This window comes from Leptodactylus fuscus, chromosome 8 (assembly GCF_031893055.1).
Source record: "Leptodactylus fuscus isolate aLepFus1 chromosome 8, aLepFus1.hap2, whole genome shotgun sequence".
NCBI lineage: Eukaryota > Metazoa > Chordata > Amphibia > Anura > Leptodactylidae > Leptodactylus > Leptodactylus fuscus.
This window is the reverse complement of record NC_134272.1, coordinates 21,301,677-21,317,854: the sequence shown is the minus strand read 5'-3', so window position 1 is coordinate 21,317,854 and position 16,178 is coordinate 21,301,677. Positions and strand designations below refer to the sequence as shown.

Genomic DNA, 16,178 nt, shown 5'->3' with positions numbered 1-16,178 from the left:
TCTTGTATCCAAAATGACTCCCAATCCAATAATAATGCCATGTGGGGTCTCCAATAGGGGCAGACACAAACTGATGAAGCAATGCAATTGTTTTTTTTTTATTTCAGTTTCCATAAAAGAGTCAAGTTCTGCAACTTTCGAGGACCAGTCCAATTTTTGTTGGATCTATAGCACCCATTGGGCCATTTATCAAGCCTTTTGCGTCTATTTTCTTCTAAATCCTCTTCTTTTTGTACGTTTTTTTGCTATATGTACAAGATGTATTTTTTGTTGAAGGCTGTTACACAAGGCTCCTCACTTTGCCTATCTGTACTTAGGAAATGCTCTGTTTTGAAATAAAAAAGTGAAATAAAGGTGCAAATGACCTCCCATACAAAGGCAACAAAAACAATGGACGTGTCTGACAGCATGGGAATCACAGTTTGCATTAGGTGAATTTTATTCTAAAATTTATGACACTATTAAGTTGTTGGTTTTTTAGGAAATTAGTTCAATGGAGAGCCAACGCAATAAAAAAAGTATGTAATAAAAAAAGACACAAAAATATGCATAAAAATAACCATCATAGCGAACTACATATGGAATAGAAACAGCCTGACTTGTCATATGATCATCGGGATTCAATAGTCGGTGGCCTATGAAGGTCATGGACCTCTCTGTGTTACTGATGGAAGCCGTGGCACCTCCAGACTACTTTATAAAATTGCATACAGATATCTTCACCAAGGTGGAGACTCTATACAGAGGTATCATTACGGACATCATATCTATGATCGCAATGTAAGATATTTTTTGTATTTCAATGTATAGTTATTCCTTCATCTAGGGAAAAAAAAAACTTTTTGAAAACAAAAAGGACTCAAATTCCAATGGGGATATCATGGAAGACCTTAATTTTGAATAGAAAGATAGATAGGTATGAGATAGACAGATAGATAGATAGATAGATTGATAGATATGAGATAGATAGATAGATAGATAGATAGATAGATAGATAGATAGATAGATAGATATGAGGTAGATAGATAGATAGATAGATAGATAGATAGGAGATATGAGATAGGTAGGTAGATAGATAGATAGATAGATAGATAGATAGATAGATAGGAGATATGAGATAGGCAGATAGATAGATAGATAGATAGGAAATAGATAGATAGATAGATTGATTGATTGATTGATAGATATGAGGTAGATAGATAGATAGATAGATAGATAGATAGATAGATAGGAGATATGAGATAGGTAGATAGATAGATAGATAGATAGATAGATAGATAGATAGATTGATAGATAGATATGAGATAGATAGATAGATAGATAGATAGATAGATAGATAGATAGATAGATAGGAGATATGAGATAGATAGATAGATAGATAGATAGATAGATAGATAGATAGATAGGAGATATGAGATAGATAGATAGATAGATAGATAGATAGATAGATAGATAGATAGATATGAGGTAGATAGATAGATAGATAGATAGATAGATAGATATGATAGATAGATGATAGATAGATAGATATTAGATAGATATGATAGATAGATAGATAGATAGATAGATAGATAGATAGATAGATAGATAGATAGATAGATATGATAGATAGATGATAGATAGATAGATAGATAGATAGATAGATAGATAGATAGATAGATAGATAGATAGATAGGAGATATGAGATAGATAGATAGATAGATAGATAGATAGATAGATAGATAGATGATAGATAGATAGGAGATATGAGATAGATAGATAGATAGATAGATAGATAGATAGATAGATAATTAGATAGATAGATAGATAGATAGATAGATACGATAGATACGATGTAGATAGATAGATAGATAGATAGATAGGAGATAGATAGATAGATAGGAGATATGAGATAGATAGATAGATAGATAATTAGATAGATAGATACGATAGATACGATAGATACGATGTAGATAGATAGATAGATAGATAGATAGATAGATAGATAGATAGATAGATTGCTATTTCCATTAAAATTATATTTCCATCAATTTTTTTCATGGTACTAGTGGACTGGGCTGTATAGCTCTTGCCATTGTTGGCCCCCTATCCGTTGTCTTTAGCCCACTGCTCTGATATTGATGACCTTTGCTAAGGATACCTCATAAACACTGATAAAAACACAAGATAATTCTCCTTCTACGCTTTTCCCATCATGTCTGACTCTCACTCTATAGTATAATAATCTCTATACTCACTATGTTAAGCAGCCAGCTGCGGACATCACCCACTGGCTGGAGATCAGGGTCCCTCCACAGATATGAGATCCCCGATACTGCAGGCTGACCTGCCAGGGCCATTCTCCATCCACAGCGTCTGTGCCCCCGACTATCCTGCTGGAGATTACTGGCGATCCGCACACCCGGGGCGAGGAGGTTGTGTCCATGGAAGAAGAAGGAGGAACTGTAATATCCAAAAGAAGGAACAATTCTTATTAAGTGTCATGGCCTCATTATTCCTGTATCTCTCCTTATATACAGTAAATGTCCAGATACTAAATACATTGTCTAAAATGTTTATATTACATATTAAAAAAATATATTACCAATGAAGAACATTATCCATATTGCTAGAAGCATTGCCTTGTGTTTGCTCCACGGTAGGGATCTCATGGCCTTGGTGTAGAGGGAGAGCCTCACTGACGACCCATAGGTATAGATAAATATTTATGACCACTCCTCCGTGTTCAGCAAAGAGACTCCCTAAAATACAGTGCACACTAATCCAGAAAGACAAGTTTGGTTTTTTTTACTCATATTAATACAAAAATATGTCATAAGAATACATTTTTTATGACACTTTACTAACCTTAGGCAAAGATGGGGGAGGGGCACCAATGGGGTATGTACCACACGTACTGAGCCTTTATGCCTTGCTCAGCGTATTAAGAAACAATGAAGCGTAGAAAATGAATTTTTGCTCTAGTTAAAAGAATACTTAACAATTTTTGGAATTTATCTATTACGTCACCTGCAGGACACGTCTAATTCATGTTCTCTACCCGCTGTGGTCCTAATTCTGGATGTTACATATATTAAATCCTTACCATCCTATGGCCCGATTTAGATTGTTGCTTTTTGGATGCAATGTTACATTGCCCCTACAAAATGGCGTTACTTCTTGGGGAATTTCAATTTATTGGCACCTCCAGGGCTCTGCAAAAACAACATGGTGCCCAGGAAATCCCTTCAAATCTGTACACCAAAAGCTAAAAAGCGCAGTGCTCCTTCACTTCTGAGCCCTGTTGTGTGCCCAAGCAGCAGTTTACACCCACATATATAACTTCTTTCTACCCGAGAAAGCCCACTAAATAATGTTATGAGTGCATGTTGCTGATGACACAAAATGGGTGCAACATATTGGGCTCTGAAATGGCCTATTTCTTTCAAAATTAAAATTTTCGCTTTGTACATTATTTTTCAGAAAGCATTCTTAGGCTCAAAATCAAATACCCCTTCATAAATTCCTTGAAGGGTGTAGTTTCTAAAGCGGGGTCACTTTTGAGGGGTTTCTATTGTATTGGTTCTTTAGGGGATCTTCAAATGAAACATGGCACCCGAAAACTATTCCAGCAAAATTTGCCCTCCAAAAGCCAAATAGCGCTCTTTCCATTCTGAGCCCCACCATGTCCCCATCCAGCAGATTACAACCACATATGGGATATTGCCGTGTTCATGAGCAATTGTATATCAAACTGTGGGGGCTTTTTCTCCTTTAACCCCTTGTGAAAATAAAAATTTGGTAAAAAATTACATTCTATTAATTTTTCATTTACAAATTCCAATGTTAATAAAATTTGTGAAAAGGTTTTTGTGTCAAAATGATCGCTATACCTCTTGATAAATTCTGTGAAGGGTGTAGTTTCCAAAATGGTGCCCAAAAACTATTCCAGCAAAATCTGCTTTTCTAACACCCAGTGTCGCTCCTTCCCTTCCATTCACTGCCGTGTCCCCAAAGATCAGTTTACACCCACATGTGGGGTATTTCTGTGCTCGGGAGAAATTGCATAGCAAACTGTGAGATGCAATTTATCCTTTAACCCTTTGTGTATGTGTTAATTTTAGGCCTAAATGAACGTGTTGAAAAAAAATGAAATGTCTAAATTTCACCTCCATATTGTTTAAAATTCTGTGAAATGCTTAAAGGGTTAACAAACTTCCCAAATGCTGTTTTAAATTATTTTAGGGGTGTGGTTTTGAAAATGGAGTGACTTGGGGGAGTTTCTAATATATAGGCCTTTATAATCTCCGGAAGAACTGAAGTAGTCCCTAAAAAATTAGTTTGGGAAATTTTCTTATAAATCTGGAAAATCGCTGTTAAACTTGTAAGCTTTATAATGTCTAAAATACATTAAAGGACAATTAACAGATGATGCCAACATGAAGCAGAGATATGGTAGATAATAGTTATTAATGTATTTGTGTGATATGACTGACTGTTTGAAAAGCAGAGCATTTCATGTTTTGAAAATTGCAATTTTTTCTAAATTCCCATCAAATTTCCTATTTTTTTTTATTAATAAATATAGAAATATTGATCAATATCTAACACTCACATGAAGAACAATATGTCACGAGAAAACAGTCTCAAAATCACTTACTGTATATACTCGAGCTATAAGCTGAATTTTTCAGCACAGTTTTTGTGCTGAAAAGGCCCCCCTCGGCTTATACTCGAGTCAGCAAAAAAAGAACTTTTTTTTTTTAGGGGGGGGGGGGGGGAATCTATGTGTCTGAAAGTGCCCAGTCTACTGAATATAGGGTATCTGCGGTGCTCCTCTTCTGTCGGAAAGGCATTAATAGGAGCACTGCAGATACCCTATATTCAGCAAGGCTGAATTACAAGTGGGGGAAGAAAAAACAGTCCTCAAGCTCAGGGAAGGGGCAGACAGACAACCAAAACATCCCCTCCCCTTCCCCAGCACCTACTGCACCCAAAAACTCCGACCATTTAAATTTTTGAAATTTTCCAGTAGGTGCTGCATTTCCCCCCCTCGGCTTATACTTGAGTCAATAAGTTTTCCCAGTTTTTTGTGGTAAAATTAGGGGCCTCGGCTTATATTCGGGTCGGCTTATACTCGTGTATATACAGTATGTAAGTTAAATCATCTCAAAGGTATTACCGCATAAAGTGACAAATGTCAGATATGAAAAATGAGGCCTGGTTATGAAGGTACTTTTAGGCTCGGTCTTGAAGGGGCTAGCTTTTATTCCATGTCACAACTTGACAAAAGTTAAAAAATCAAGAAGAGTAGATAAAATTCCTTGAAATATAGGAACGATTCCGTTATCCTACGTGTTTCAGGGACGTGGTCCCCTTAATCATGGCATTACTGCAGCAGTCTGGCTTGTACAACACAAAAATTCTCAGTCATTCCTAGCTATGATTTCTATCAGTAATCGGCCTGTAGTTGACTAAATTTTGTTCTGCTTCTCCTACTCCTATGATTCTCTACCTCTGCTGCAAGGTTAGCTGTTGTATTATTGTAGAAAATGGAGTAATTTCTTTGGATCACGCATTGATTAATATAAAATTCATCCCCATGTTTATATTTAATATGTAAATCTGTTTCTGTTTTTGTCCTTCCCATTTGTCAAAGTTGGTAAAGATGTCAGATTTTTATGTTATACTAAAATTAAACACTAAATTCCATGGTAAATATGACAGGTAACACAGAAAGAACTAACACTCCTTGGGGACATCTTGACCTCATGAGGCCTATATTCTTTACACGTAAACCACTCCCTGATAATTCCGCATGTTAAAGATATTATTTTTATAACCGCTGTTTCCCCTTCAGCAACTGCTTACCAGAAGATGGCAAATAACGTGAAGGTATCTGAAGCATCTGACTTTACTGAATACCAAAGAACATGAAACGTGATAGATCTGGACAGATGACGAAGGGTGAAAAATTCAATTATTGTCCCCTTGATATATGAAAATCGACAGCCATTAATGAATGGCGGACATTTTATTTACAGGTGTAGACTATTTTAATTGAATCTGATGGCTGAAACTGTTTATCAGTTATCTATTAATTGGTTGAAACTGTGTCAAACAATAAAGTGCGGCCTCAATTTGTCTCCCCTGCTTTCTGTTTTGTTTTGTTTTTTATTTCCATCTCTATGATGTATGTCATAGGAATACACTGCAGATTGTGCACACAGAACTCACAGTCTTTTTACAAATCTGCAACAAATCACTGTATGGGATTATTTATAGTATCATTTCTCTCTTGTTCCTCTAAAGTGGTTGTGCTGTTATGATCGCTTATCCCCTATCCACAGTGTTTGATTGGTACGGGCCCGATAACCGTTTCCCCCTGTGAATTTTGCATGACCTGTACTCCATTCATTGCTATGGGACTGCCAGGCTTGTAATTAGAGATGAGCGAGTAGTACTCGATCGAGTAGGTATTCGATCTAATATTACGGTATTCGAAATACTCGTACTCGATCGAGTACTACTCGCTGTTCGAATGTAAAAGTTCGATGCGGAACCAGCATTGATTGGCCGAATGCTATACAGTCGGCCAAGCAACGCTGGTTCTTCTCCTACCTTTAGAAGTCTTCTCCGTGCAGCTTCCCTGTGGCGTCTTCTGGCTCTGAATTCACTCTGCCAGGCATCGGGCTTGGGCAGAGCCGACTGCGCATGTCCGCTTGTAGTGCGGGCATGCGCAGTCGGCTCTGCCCAGGCCCGATGCCTGGCAGAGTGAATGAAGAGCCGGAAGACGCCGTGGGGATGCTGCAAGGAGAAGACTTCTTGGAGGATCCATCCCGACCCTCACTCGCGGACTTGGTAAGTATAATTTGATCGAACGTTGCCTACCCCTGAAACGAACATTTTCCCCCCCGTAGACGATAATAGGGTTCGATATTCGATTCAAGTAGTCGAATATTGAGGGGCTACTCGAAACGAATATCGAACCTCGAACATTTTACTGTTCGCTCATCTCTATTTGTAATGTCTTCAGCTCCATAGAAGTGAATGGAGTGCTGGTCACGTAAACGCACTGGAGCTCTATTTACAGGAGAGCGGAAGAAGAACATCATGGAAATAGTTGTCCATTTTCTTAGCAAAAGTGTCTTTAATATTACATTTAATTCAAAGTGGAGCTATTCAGAAACTTAAATGAGATGAAAAACCATAAAATTCAAGGTCAGAAGAATCAGTCATCACTTCTTGACCCAACATCTGGGAGCTTCTATTGGGAGCTTTAGTTGGTGTAACTAAATTTTCCAGGTTAGTAAATTGAAGATCTGGGACGTAGCCTTGTATCCACCCTTGGTAGGCCGTAGTGAGTGTGTAGACTCCGGGGCGGTATGGAAGAGCACAGTCATCACCCCAACTGACAATGCCAGCCTGGTACCATGCACCATTTACTTTACACGTGAGAGGTCCTCCAGAGTCTCCCTGAGTGAAGAAAAGACAACATTGGTGACCAATTTTAATCTCAACATGACGTGAGTTTCATGATATGATTGTTGTCAATTACTGGGGATTTTCTATGTACAAATATTAATTTTTCTTTTGTTCTGGCCAAAAATGTTCCTTTGTTTGCTGCAATAGAAAGGACTAACACATAACAATTTGCTATATGAATATCCTAGATCCCAGTAGAGCACTGGTGATATATGGATATAGTCTTCAGATGCACATTGTTTTATCTCCTATTGTTCCTTGTTCCTGTTACACATAACAGGGGAACCTACAAAAAATTCCTATAGAAAGCATCAGTCTTATTCATCATCACACACTAGAAATGTCTGTACTTTTACCTGGCAGGAGTCCTTGAGTCCATTTGTGTAACCAGCACATATCATGTCTTCCAGGATGATGGTAATGCTACTGCTGGTGGTGGTGCCCACATGGTAGTAGTCATCACATGTTGCTCGGTCAATGATTGGAGTCATCGCCTTCTGGAGAGTTTGTGGGTCTTGTAAATTGACTAGAAAAAAAAGAAGGTATTCAAGGATCTAATTCATTATATTGAAATCCAGAAACAGCTTGAAATGATGTAATGGGAGTTCAGTCAACATATCAAAACCAGGTATCTGGTCCCACAAGAAGTTAACGTACAGTTAGGGCGAGAAATATTTGGACAGTGACACAGTTTTCGCGAGTTGAGCTCTGCATGCCACCACATTGGTTTTGAAATGAAACCTCTACAACAGAATTCAAGTGCAGATTGTAACGTTTAATTTGAAGGGCTGAACAAAAATATCTGATAGAAAATGTAGGAATTGTAGACATTTCTTTACAAACACGGAGCTCAAAAGTAATTGGACAAATAAACATAACCCAAACAAAATATTTTTATTTTCAATATTTTGTTGCGAATCCTTTGGAGGCAATCACTGCCTTAAGTCTGGAACCCATGGACATCACCAAACGCTGGGTTTCCTCCTTCTTAATGCTTTGCCAGGCCTTTACAGCCGCAACCTTCAGGTCTTGCTTGTTTGTGGGTCTTTCCGCCTTAAGTCTGGATTTGAGCAAGTGAAATGCATGCTCAATTGGGTTAAGATCTGGTGATTGACTCGGCCATTGCAGAATGTTCCACTTTTTTGCACTCATGAACTCCTGGGTAGCTTTGGCTGTATGCTTGGGGTCATTGTCCATCTGTACTATGAAGCGCCATCCGATCAACTTGGCAGCATTTGGCTGAATCTGGGCTGAAAGTATATCCCGGTACACTTCAGAATTCATCCGGCTACTCTTGTCTGCTGTTATGTCATCAATAAACACAAGTGACCCAGTGCCATTGAAAGCCATGCATGCCCATGCCATCACGTTGCCTCCACCATGTTTTACAGAGGATGTGGTGTGCCTTGGATCATGTGCCGTTCCCTTTCTTCTCCAAACTTTTTTCTTCCCATCATTCTGGTACAGGTTGATCTTTGTCTCATCTGTCCATAGAATACTTTTCCAGAACTGAGCTGGCTTCTTGAGGTGTTTTTCAGCAAATTTAACTCTGGCCTGTCTATTTTTGGAATTGATGAATGGTTTGCATCTAGATGTGAACCCTTTGTATTTACTTTCATGGAGTCTTCTCTTTACTGTTGACTTAGAGACAGATACACCTACTTCACTGAGAGTGTTCTGGACTTCAGTTGATGTTGTGAATGGGTTCTTCTTGACCAAAGAAAGTATGCGGCGATCATCCACCACTGTTGTCATCCGTGGACGCCCAGGCCTTTTTGAGTTCCCAAGCTCACCAGTCAATTCCTTTTTTCTTAGAATGTAGCCGACTGTTGATTTTGCTACTCCAAGCATGTCTGCTATCTCTCTGATGGATTTTTTCTTGTTTTTCAGCCTCAGGATGTTCTGCAACACCTCAATTGAGAGTTCCTTTTACCGCATGTTGTCTGGTCACAGCAACAGCTTCCAAATGCAAAACCACACACCTGGAATCAACCCCAGACCTTTTAACTACTTCATTGATTACAGGTTTACGAGGGAGACGCCTTCAGTGTTAATTGCAGCCCTTAGAGTCCATTGTCCAATTACTTTTGGTCCCTTGAAAAAGAGGAGGCTATGCATTACAGAGCTATGATTCCTAAACCCTTTCTCCGATTTGGATGTGGAAACTCTCATATTGCAGCTGGGAGTGTGCACTTTCAGCCCATATTATATATATAATTGTATTTCTGAACATGTTTTAGTAAACAGCTAAAATAACAAAACTTGTGTCACTGTCCAAATATTTCTGGCCCTAACTGTATGTAACTCAAGAATTTCTCATAAGATGAATATGATGATATGTTTCTCTTCTGTACTCCAGATAAGACCATGTATATACACTGCGTTCCAAATCATTATGCAAATCTGGTTTACGTGTCACAGGTCGGAGGTCACAGGTTTCAAACAGAATGGGAAATAAAAAGGATCTCTGCTGAAAAATGCTGTCAAATACTGCAAAACCTTGGACAAGGTATGAACACATAAGATATTTTACAAAATCGTAAGTGTGATCATCATACTATGAAGAGGTTTGTGGCTTATTCAGAGCACAGATGGGTTCGTGCAGATAAAGGCATAATGAGGAAGGTTTCTTTTAGACAAATTCATTATTATGATTAGAGATGAGCGAACACTAAAATGTTCGAGGTTCGAAATTCGATTCGAACAGCCGCTCACTGTTCGAGTGTTCGAATGGGTTTCGAACCCCATTATAGTCTATGGGGAACATAAACTCGTTAAGGGGGAAACCCAAATTCGTGTCTGGAGGGTCACCAAGTCCACTATGACACCCCAGGAAATGATACCAACACCCTGGAATGACACTGGGACAGCAGGGGAAGCATGTCTGGGGGCATAAAAGTCACTTTATTTCATGGAAATCCCTGTCAGTTTGCGATTTTCGCAAGCTAACTTTTCCCCATAGAAATGCATTGGCCAGTGCTGATTGGCCAGAGTACGGAACTCGACCAATCAGCGCTGGCTCTGCTGGAGGAGGCGGAGTCTAAGATAGCTCCACACCAGTCTCCATTCAGGTCCGACCTTAGACTCCGCCTCCTCCGGCAGAGCCAGCGCTGATTGGCCGAAGGCTGGCCAATGCATTCCTATGCGAATGCAGACTTAGCAGTGCTGAGTCAGTTTTGCTCAACTACACATCTGATGCACACTCGGCACTGCTACATCAGATGTAGCAATCTGATGTAGCAGAGCCGAGGGTGCACTAGAACCCCTGTGCAAACTCAGTTCACGCTAATAGAATGCATTGGCCAGCGCTGATTGGCCAATGCATTCTATTAGCCCGATGAAGTAGAGCTGAATGTGTGTGCTAAGCACACACATTCAGCACTGCTTCATCAAGCCAATACAATGCATTAGCCAGTGCTGATTGGCCAGAGTACGGAATTCGGCCAATCAGCGCTGGCCAATGCATTCTATTAGCCCGATGAAGTAGAGCTGAATGTGTGTGCTAAGCACACACATTCAGCACTGCTTCATCAAGCCAATACAATGCATTAGCCAGTGCTGATTGGCCAGAGTACGGAATTCGGCCAATCAGCGCTGGCTCTGCTGGAGGAGGCGGAGTCTAAGGTCGCTCCACACCAGTCTCCATTCAGGTCCGACCTTAGACTCCGCCTCCTCCGGCAGAGCCAGCGCTGATTGGCCGAAGGCTGGCCAATGCATTCCTATGCGAATGCAGACTTAGCAGTGCTGAGTCAGTTTTGCTCAACTACACATCTGATGCACACTCGGCACTGCTACATCAGATGTAGCAATCTGATGTAGCAGAGCCGAGGGTGCACTAGAACCCCTGTGCAAACTCAGTTCACGCTAATAGAATGCATTGGCCAGCGCTGATTGGCCAATGCATTCTATTAGCCCGATGAAGTAGAGCTGAATGTGTGTGCTAAGCACACACATTCAGCACTGCTTCATCAAGCCAATACAATGCATTAGCCAGTGCTGATTGGCCAGAGTACGGAATTCGGCCAATCAGCGCTGGCCAATGCATTCTATTAGCCCGATGAAGTAGAGCTGAATGTGTGTGCTAAGCACACACATTCAGCTCTACTTCATCGGGCTAATAGAATGCATTGGCCAGCGCTGATTGGCCAGAGTACGGAACTCGACCAATCAGCGCTGGCTCTGCTGGAGGAGGCGGAGTCTAAGGTCGGACCTGAATGGAGACTGGTGTGGAGCGATCTTAGACTCCGCCTCCTCCAGCAGAGCCAGCGCTGATTGGCCGAATTCCGTACTCTGGCCAATCAGCACTGGCTAATGCATTGTATTGGCGTGATGAAGCAGTGCTGAATGTGTGTGCTTAGCACACACATTCAGCTCTACTTCATCGGGCTAATAGAATGCATTGGCCAGCGCTGATTGGCCGAATTCCGTACTCTGGCCAATCAGTGCTGGCCAATGCATTCTATTAGCTTGATGAAGCAGAGTGTGCACAAGGGTTCAAGCGCACCCTCGGCTCTGATGTAGGAGAGCCGAGGGTGCACTTGAACCCTTGTGCACCCTCAGCTCTGCTACATCAGAGCCGAGGGTGCGCTTGAACCCTTGTGCACACTCTGCTTCATCAAGCTAATAGAATGCATTGGCCAGCGCTGATTGGCCAATGTATTCTATTAGCCTGATGAAGTAGAGCTGAATGTGTGTGCTAAGCACACACATTCAGCTCTACTTCATCGGGCTAATAGAATGCATTGGCCAGCGCTGATTGGCCAGAGTACGGAACTCGACCAATCAGCGCTGGCTCTGCTGGAGGAGGCGGAGTCTAAGATCGCTCCACACCAGTCTCCATTCAGGTCCGACCTTAGACTCCGCCTCCTCCAGCAGAGCCAGCGCTGATTGGCCGAATTCCGTACTCTGGCCAATCAGCACTGGCTAATGCATTGTATTGGCTTGATGAAGCAGTGCTGAATGTGTGTGCTTAGCACACACATTCAGCTCTACTTCATCGGGCTAATAGAATGCATTGGCCAATCAGCGCTGGCCAATGCATTCTATTAGCGTGAACTGAGTTTGCACAGGGGTTCTAGTGCACCCTCGGCTCTGCTACATCAGATTGCTACATCTGATGTAGCAGTGCCGAGTGTGCATCAGATGTGTAGTTGAGCAAAACTGACTCAGCACTGCTAAGTCTCTGCATTCGCATAGGAATGCATTGGCCAGCCTTCGGCCAATCAGCGCTGGCTCTGCCGGAGGAGGCGGAGTCTAAGGTCGGACCTGAATGGAGACTGGTGTGGAGCGATCTTAGACTCCGCCTCCTCCAGCAGAGCCAGCGCTGATTGGTCGAGTTCCGTACTCTGGCCAATCAGCGCTGGCCAATGCATTCTATTAGCCCGATGAAGTAGAGCTGAATGTGTGTGCTTAGCACACACATTCAGCTCTACTTCATCAGGCTAATAGAATACATTGGCCAATCAGCGCTGGCCAATGCATTCTATTAGCTTGATGAAGCAGAGTGTGCACAAGGGTTCAAGCGCACCCTCGGCTCTGATGTAGCAGAGCTGAGGGTGCACAAGGGTTCAAGTGCACCCTCGGCTCTCCTACATCAGAGCCGAGGGTGCGCTTGAACCCTTGTGCAGCCTCGGCTCTGCTACATCAGAGCCGAGGGTGCGCTTGAACCCTTGTGCACACTCTGCTTCATCAAGCTAATAGAATGCATTGGCCAGCACTGATTGGCCAGAGTACGGAATTCGGCCAATCAGCGCTGGCCAATGCATCCCTATGGGAAAAAGTTTATCTCACAAAAATCACAATTAAACACCCGATAGAGCCCCAAAAAGTTATTTTTAATAACATTCCCCCCTAAATAAAGGTTATCCCTAGCTATCCCTGCCTGTACAGCTATCCCTGTCTCATAGTCACAAAGTTCACATTCTCATATGACCCGGATTTGAAATCCACTATTCGTCTAAAATGGAGGTCACCTGATTTCGGCAGCCAATGACTTTTTCCAATTTTTTTCAATGCCCCCAGTGTCGTAGTTCCTGTCCCACCTCCCCTGCGCTGTTATTGGTGCAAAAAAGGCGCCAGGGAAGGTGGGAGGGGAATCGAATTTTGGCGCACTTTACCACGTGGTGTTCGATTCGATTCGAACATGGCGAACACCCTGATATCCGATCGAACATGTGTTCGATAGAACACTGTTCGCTCATCTCTAATTATGATAAGAGATCAGCGGCTAAAATACCATTACAAAGAAGCAAACAGGTATTTGAAGTTACTGGTGTTTCTGGAGTCCCACGAACCTCAAGGTGTAGGATCGTCCAGAGGCTTGCAGTTGTGGTCTAATGTGTTTCCTGACCCAAACAACTCTCTTCCACAGCAGTAGATTCTTTGCTGTCTCTTCTGACCAGTCTCTTCTGAACAATTGATGTTGAGTTGGGTCTGATTCTTAATGTTTTTGAATCATTTACCTGTTCTGTAATCTTAGGTGCTGGTAATTTGTGGTTTCTGAGGATGGTCACTAGTGAACTTCTTCTCTGCTGCAGAGGGAACTCTAGGTCCTCCATTTCTGGAGTCTTCATGAGTTGATGCTAGTCTAGTCATAGCTTTGGATGGTTTTCATGACTGCACTTGATGCTTGATGACACCTTTAAAATTCTGGAAATTTTCCAGATTAACTGTTCTCCAAATCTTGGACTGTTATTGTGCTTAATGTAGCTGAGTGATTCTTGCCATAATGAGGAACAGCAATGTTAATAGGTAGATAGTACTAAACACTGTATGGAACTGAGTACCAATCCTACCCCTACACAGTGCAATTTATGAGCTGAAACACATTAAAAAGGTAAGAAATTAATTGAAAACCTTTCCAGGTGACTTCATCATGAAGCTGATTGAGAGAATGTCAAGACGGTGAAAAAAAAAAAGGGGGCTACACTTAAGAATCTAAGATATAAAACATTCTGGATTTTTAAAATGTTTCTTTTTTTAAATAATAATAATTCATAAAGTCACCCCTCACCTCCTGAATTTATTGTGCCCCAGCCGGTTACCCAGCATTCCATGCCGCTGGGGAAGGTGACAGAGGCCGATGGCAGGCAGATGGGCATGATGTACTTGGTATAGTTGACAGGACTGGGGAGCTTCATCAGAGCGATGTCCCCTTTGGATCCAGTACCTGTAAACCAGGGATGTTTGATGATGCGACTAACACCAGAGATGACGGTATGATTATCTGGCTTTGATAACTGGTATGTCCCCAGGTATACGGTGTAGGAAAGTGGAGAGCTAGAGCTGGGAATGATATGATAGAACAAGATAAACATATAGAAAATAAAGTAACTTAACACAACAATATACATTGGGGCATTGGGATGAGACATTGAACTAAATTGCTTATTTTGTGTAATATTAGACAGCATAACTTTAGACAAGACAGTGATACGCTGTACACATTTATCATAGTGACTGATGCTGGATTTACAGATTATTAATCCGGTGTAATACTCATGTTTCTCCAAAAATAAGCCGTACCCTGAAAATAAGCCCTAGCCAGATTTGCCAGGTTTTTTGTAGTAGGCTTGAAATACAAGCCCTCTTCCAACAATAAGCCCTAGTTACTGTAAACTGGGTTTAACCCCTTCCCAACATCTGCCGTGCGATTATGGCGGTTGCCGAGTTTTTAAAGATAGTGGCTGCTCTGTTGCAGAGCGGCCATCATAGCTACTGTACCAGGTCTCCGCTGTAACGTACAGTGAAGACCCAGAGCTAATGCTCATGATCAGAGTGGACTCTGATCGCGGACATTGCTGAGTTTGACTCCCTCCAAAGTATTCCAATTTCACCCTGGGGGTCAATCAAAGAGTGCCAAACTGCCGTTTTTTTTTGCTGTTTGTTCATGGAAAAATTTAAGAAACTTCAAAAAGAAACCCTAGCCCTTTTTTTTTATGAAAAACATAATAGAAGAGGCAACACGGCTGCAAAATAACGTGGCGTATACGATCCATGCTCCCATTGAAATCAATGGAAGCTTTTAGGGCGCTCAAAGTCTCACACGCCGTATACGTGCCAGATCACGCGGCACGTTACTCCGTGTGAATGGACCCATAGATTGTAAAGATTACTTATCCTGTGTAATATTCGACAATGTAACCTTACACTAGGCAGTTTTATACTGTATAAAGTTATCAGAGTAATTGATGCTGGATTATACATTGGGGCAGATTACTAATGCTTAGACAATGTAAGCTTAAAGGGATCCTATCATTAGAATCCCTTTTTTTCTAACTACTTTCTCCTACCTTTAGATGTCTTCTCTTCGCCGCCACTCAGGAGATATTCCTTTTTCTGTCTTTATGCAAAGGAGTTCTCTTGCAGCACTGGGGGCGGGTCCCAGTACTCAAACAGCACTGGGGGCGTCCCAAGTGCTGCAAGAGAACTCTCTAGTGCCGCCTCCATCTTCTACAGGAACCGGCCTCTACGCGTTGTCTTCCAGCCTGGTTTTCAATCGTCTATGCATGCGCAATCGGATCTGCCAGCGGGAAGAGCCGTTTGCACCTGCGTGCGGCCATTTTTTTGTGGCCGCTTACGTGAGTTCTTGTAGTAAGCGGCCACAAAAAAATGGCCATGCGAAGGTCGGCCAGTCACCTCTGTCCAAGGCCTGCTTGGCAGTGCCGATTGCGCATGCGTAAAAGATTGAAAGCCAGCCTGGAAGACGACACGTA

At 41.8% G+C, this 16,178-nt stretch overlaps 2 protein-coding genes across 2 annotated transcripts in view; both read right to left on the bottom strand.

Moving 5' to 3' along the window:
• The window catches only part of LOC142217179 (transmembrane protease serine 9-like), a 73,988-nt gene that overhangs the window by 52,711 nt on the left and 5,099 nt on the right, over positions 1–16,178 (bottom strand). The window lies entirely within an intron of this gene.
• LOC142216750 (prostasin-like) lies at positions 7,162–15,233 on the bottom strand. The gene is made up of 4 exons (XM_075284783.1): positions 15,187–15,233; positions 14,477–14,748; positions 7,821–7,990; positions 7,162–7,455 (listed from the first exon to the last, which is right to left on the bottom strand). Exons 1-4 carry the CDS (start codon positions 15,231–15,233, stop codon positions 7,162–7,164), a joined length of 783 nt encoding a protein of 260 aa, XP_075140884.1.

Bases quoted from the DNA above. Each gene is read 5' to 3' on its own strand.
- LOC142216750 (XM_075284783.1), bottom strand. From the start codon at position 15,233: ATGAGCATTAGCTCTGGGTCTTCACTGTACGTTACAGCGGAGACCTG. The intron at 7,991-14,476 runs GTGAGGGGTGAC...TTTTTTTTCTAG, and splicing joins GGGCACAATAAATTCAGGAG to TCAATTTACAAGACCCACAA. The intron at 7,456-7,820 runs GTAAAAGTACAG...TTCTTCACTCAG, and splicing joins GACTCAAGGACTCCTGCCAG to GGAGACTCTGGAGGACCTCT.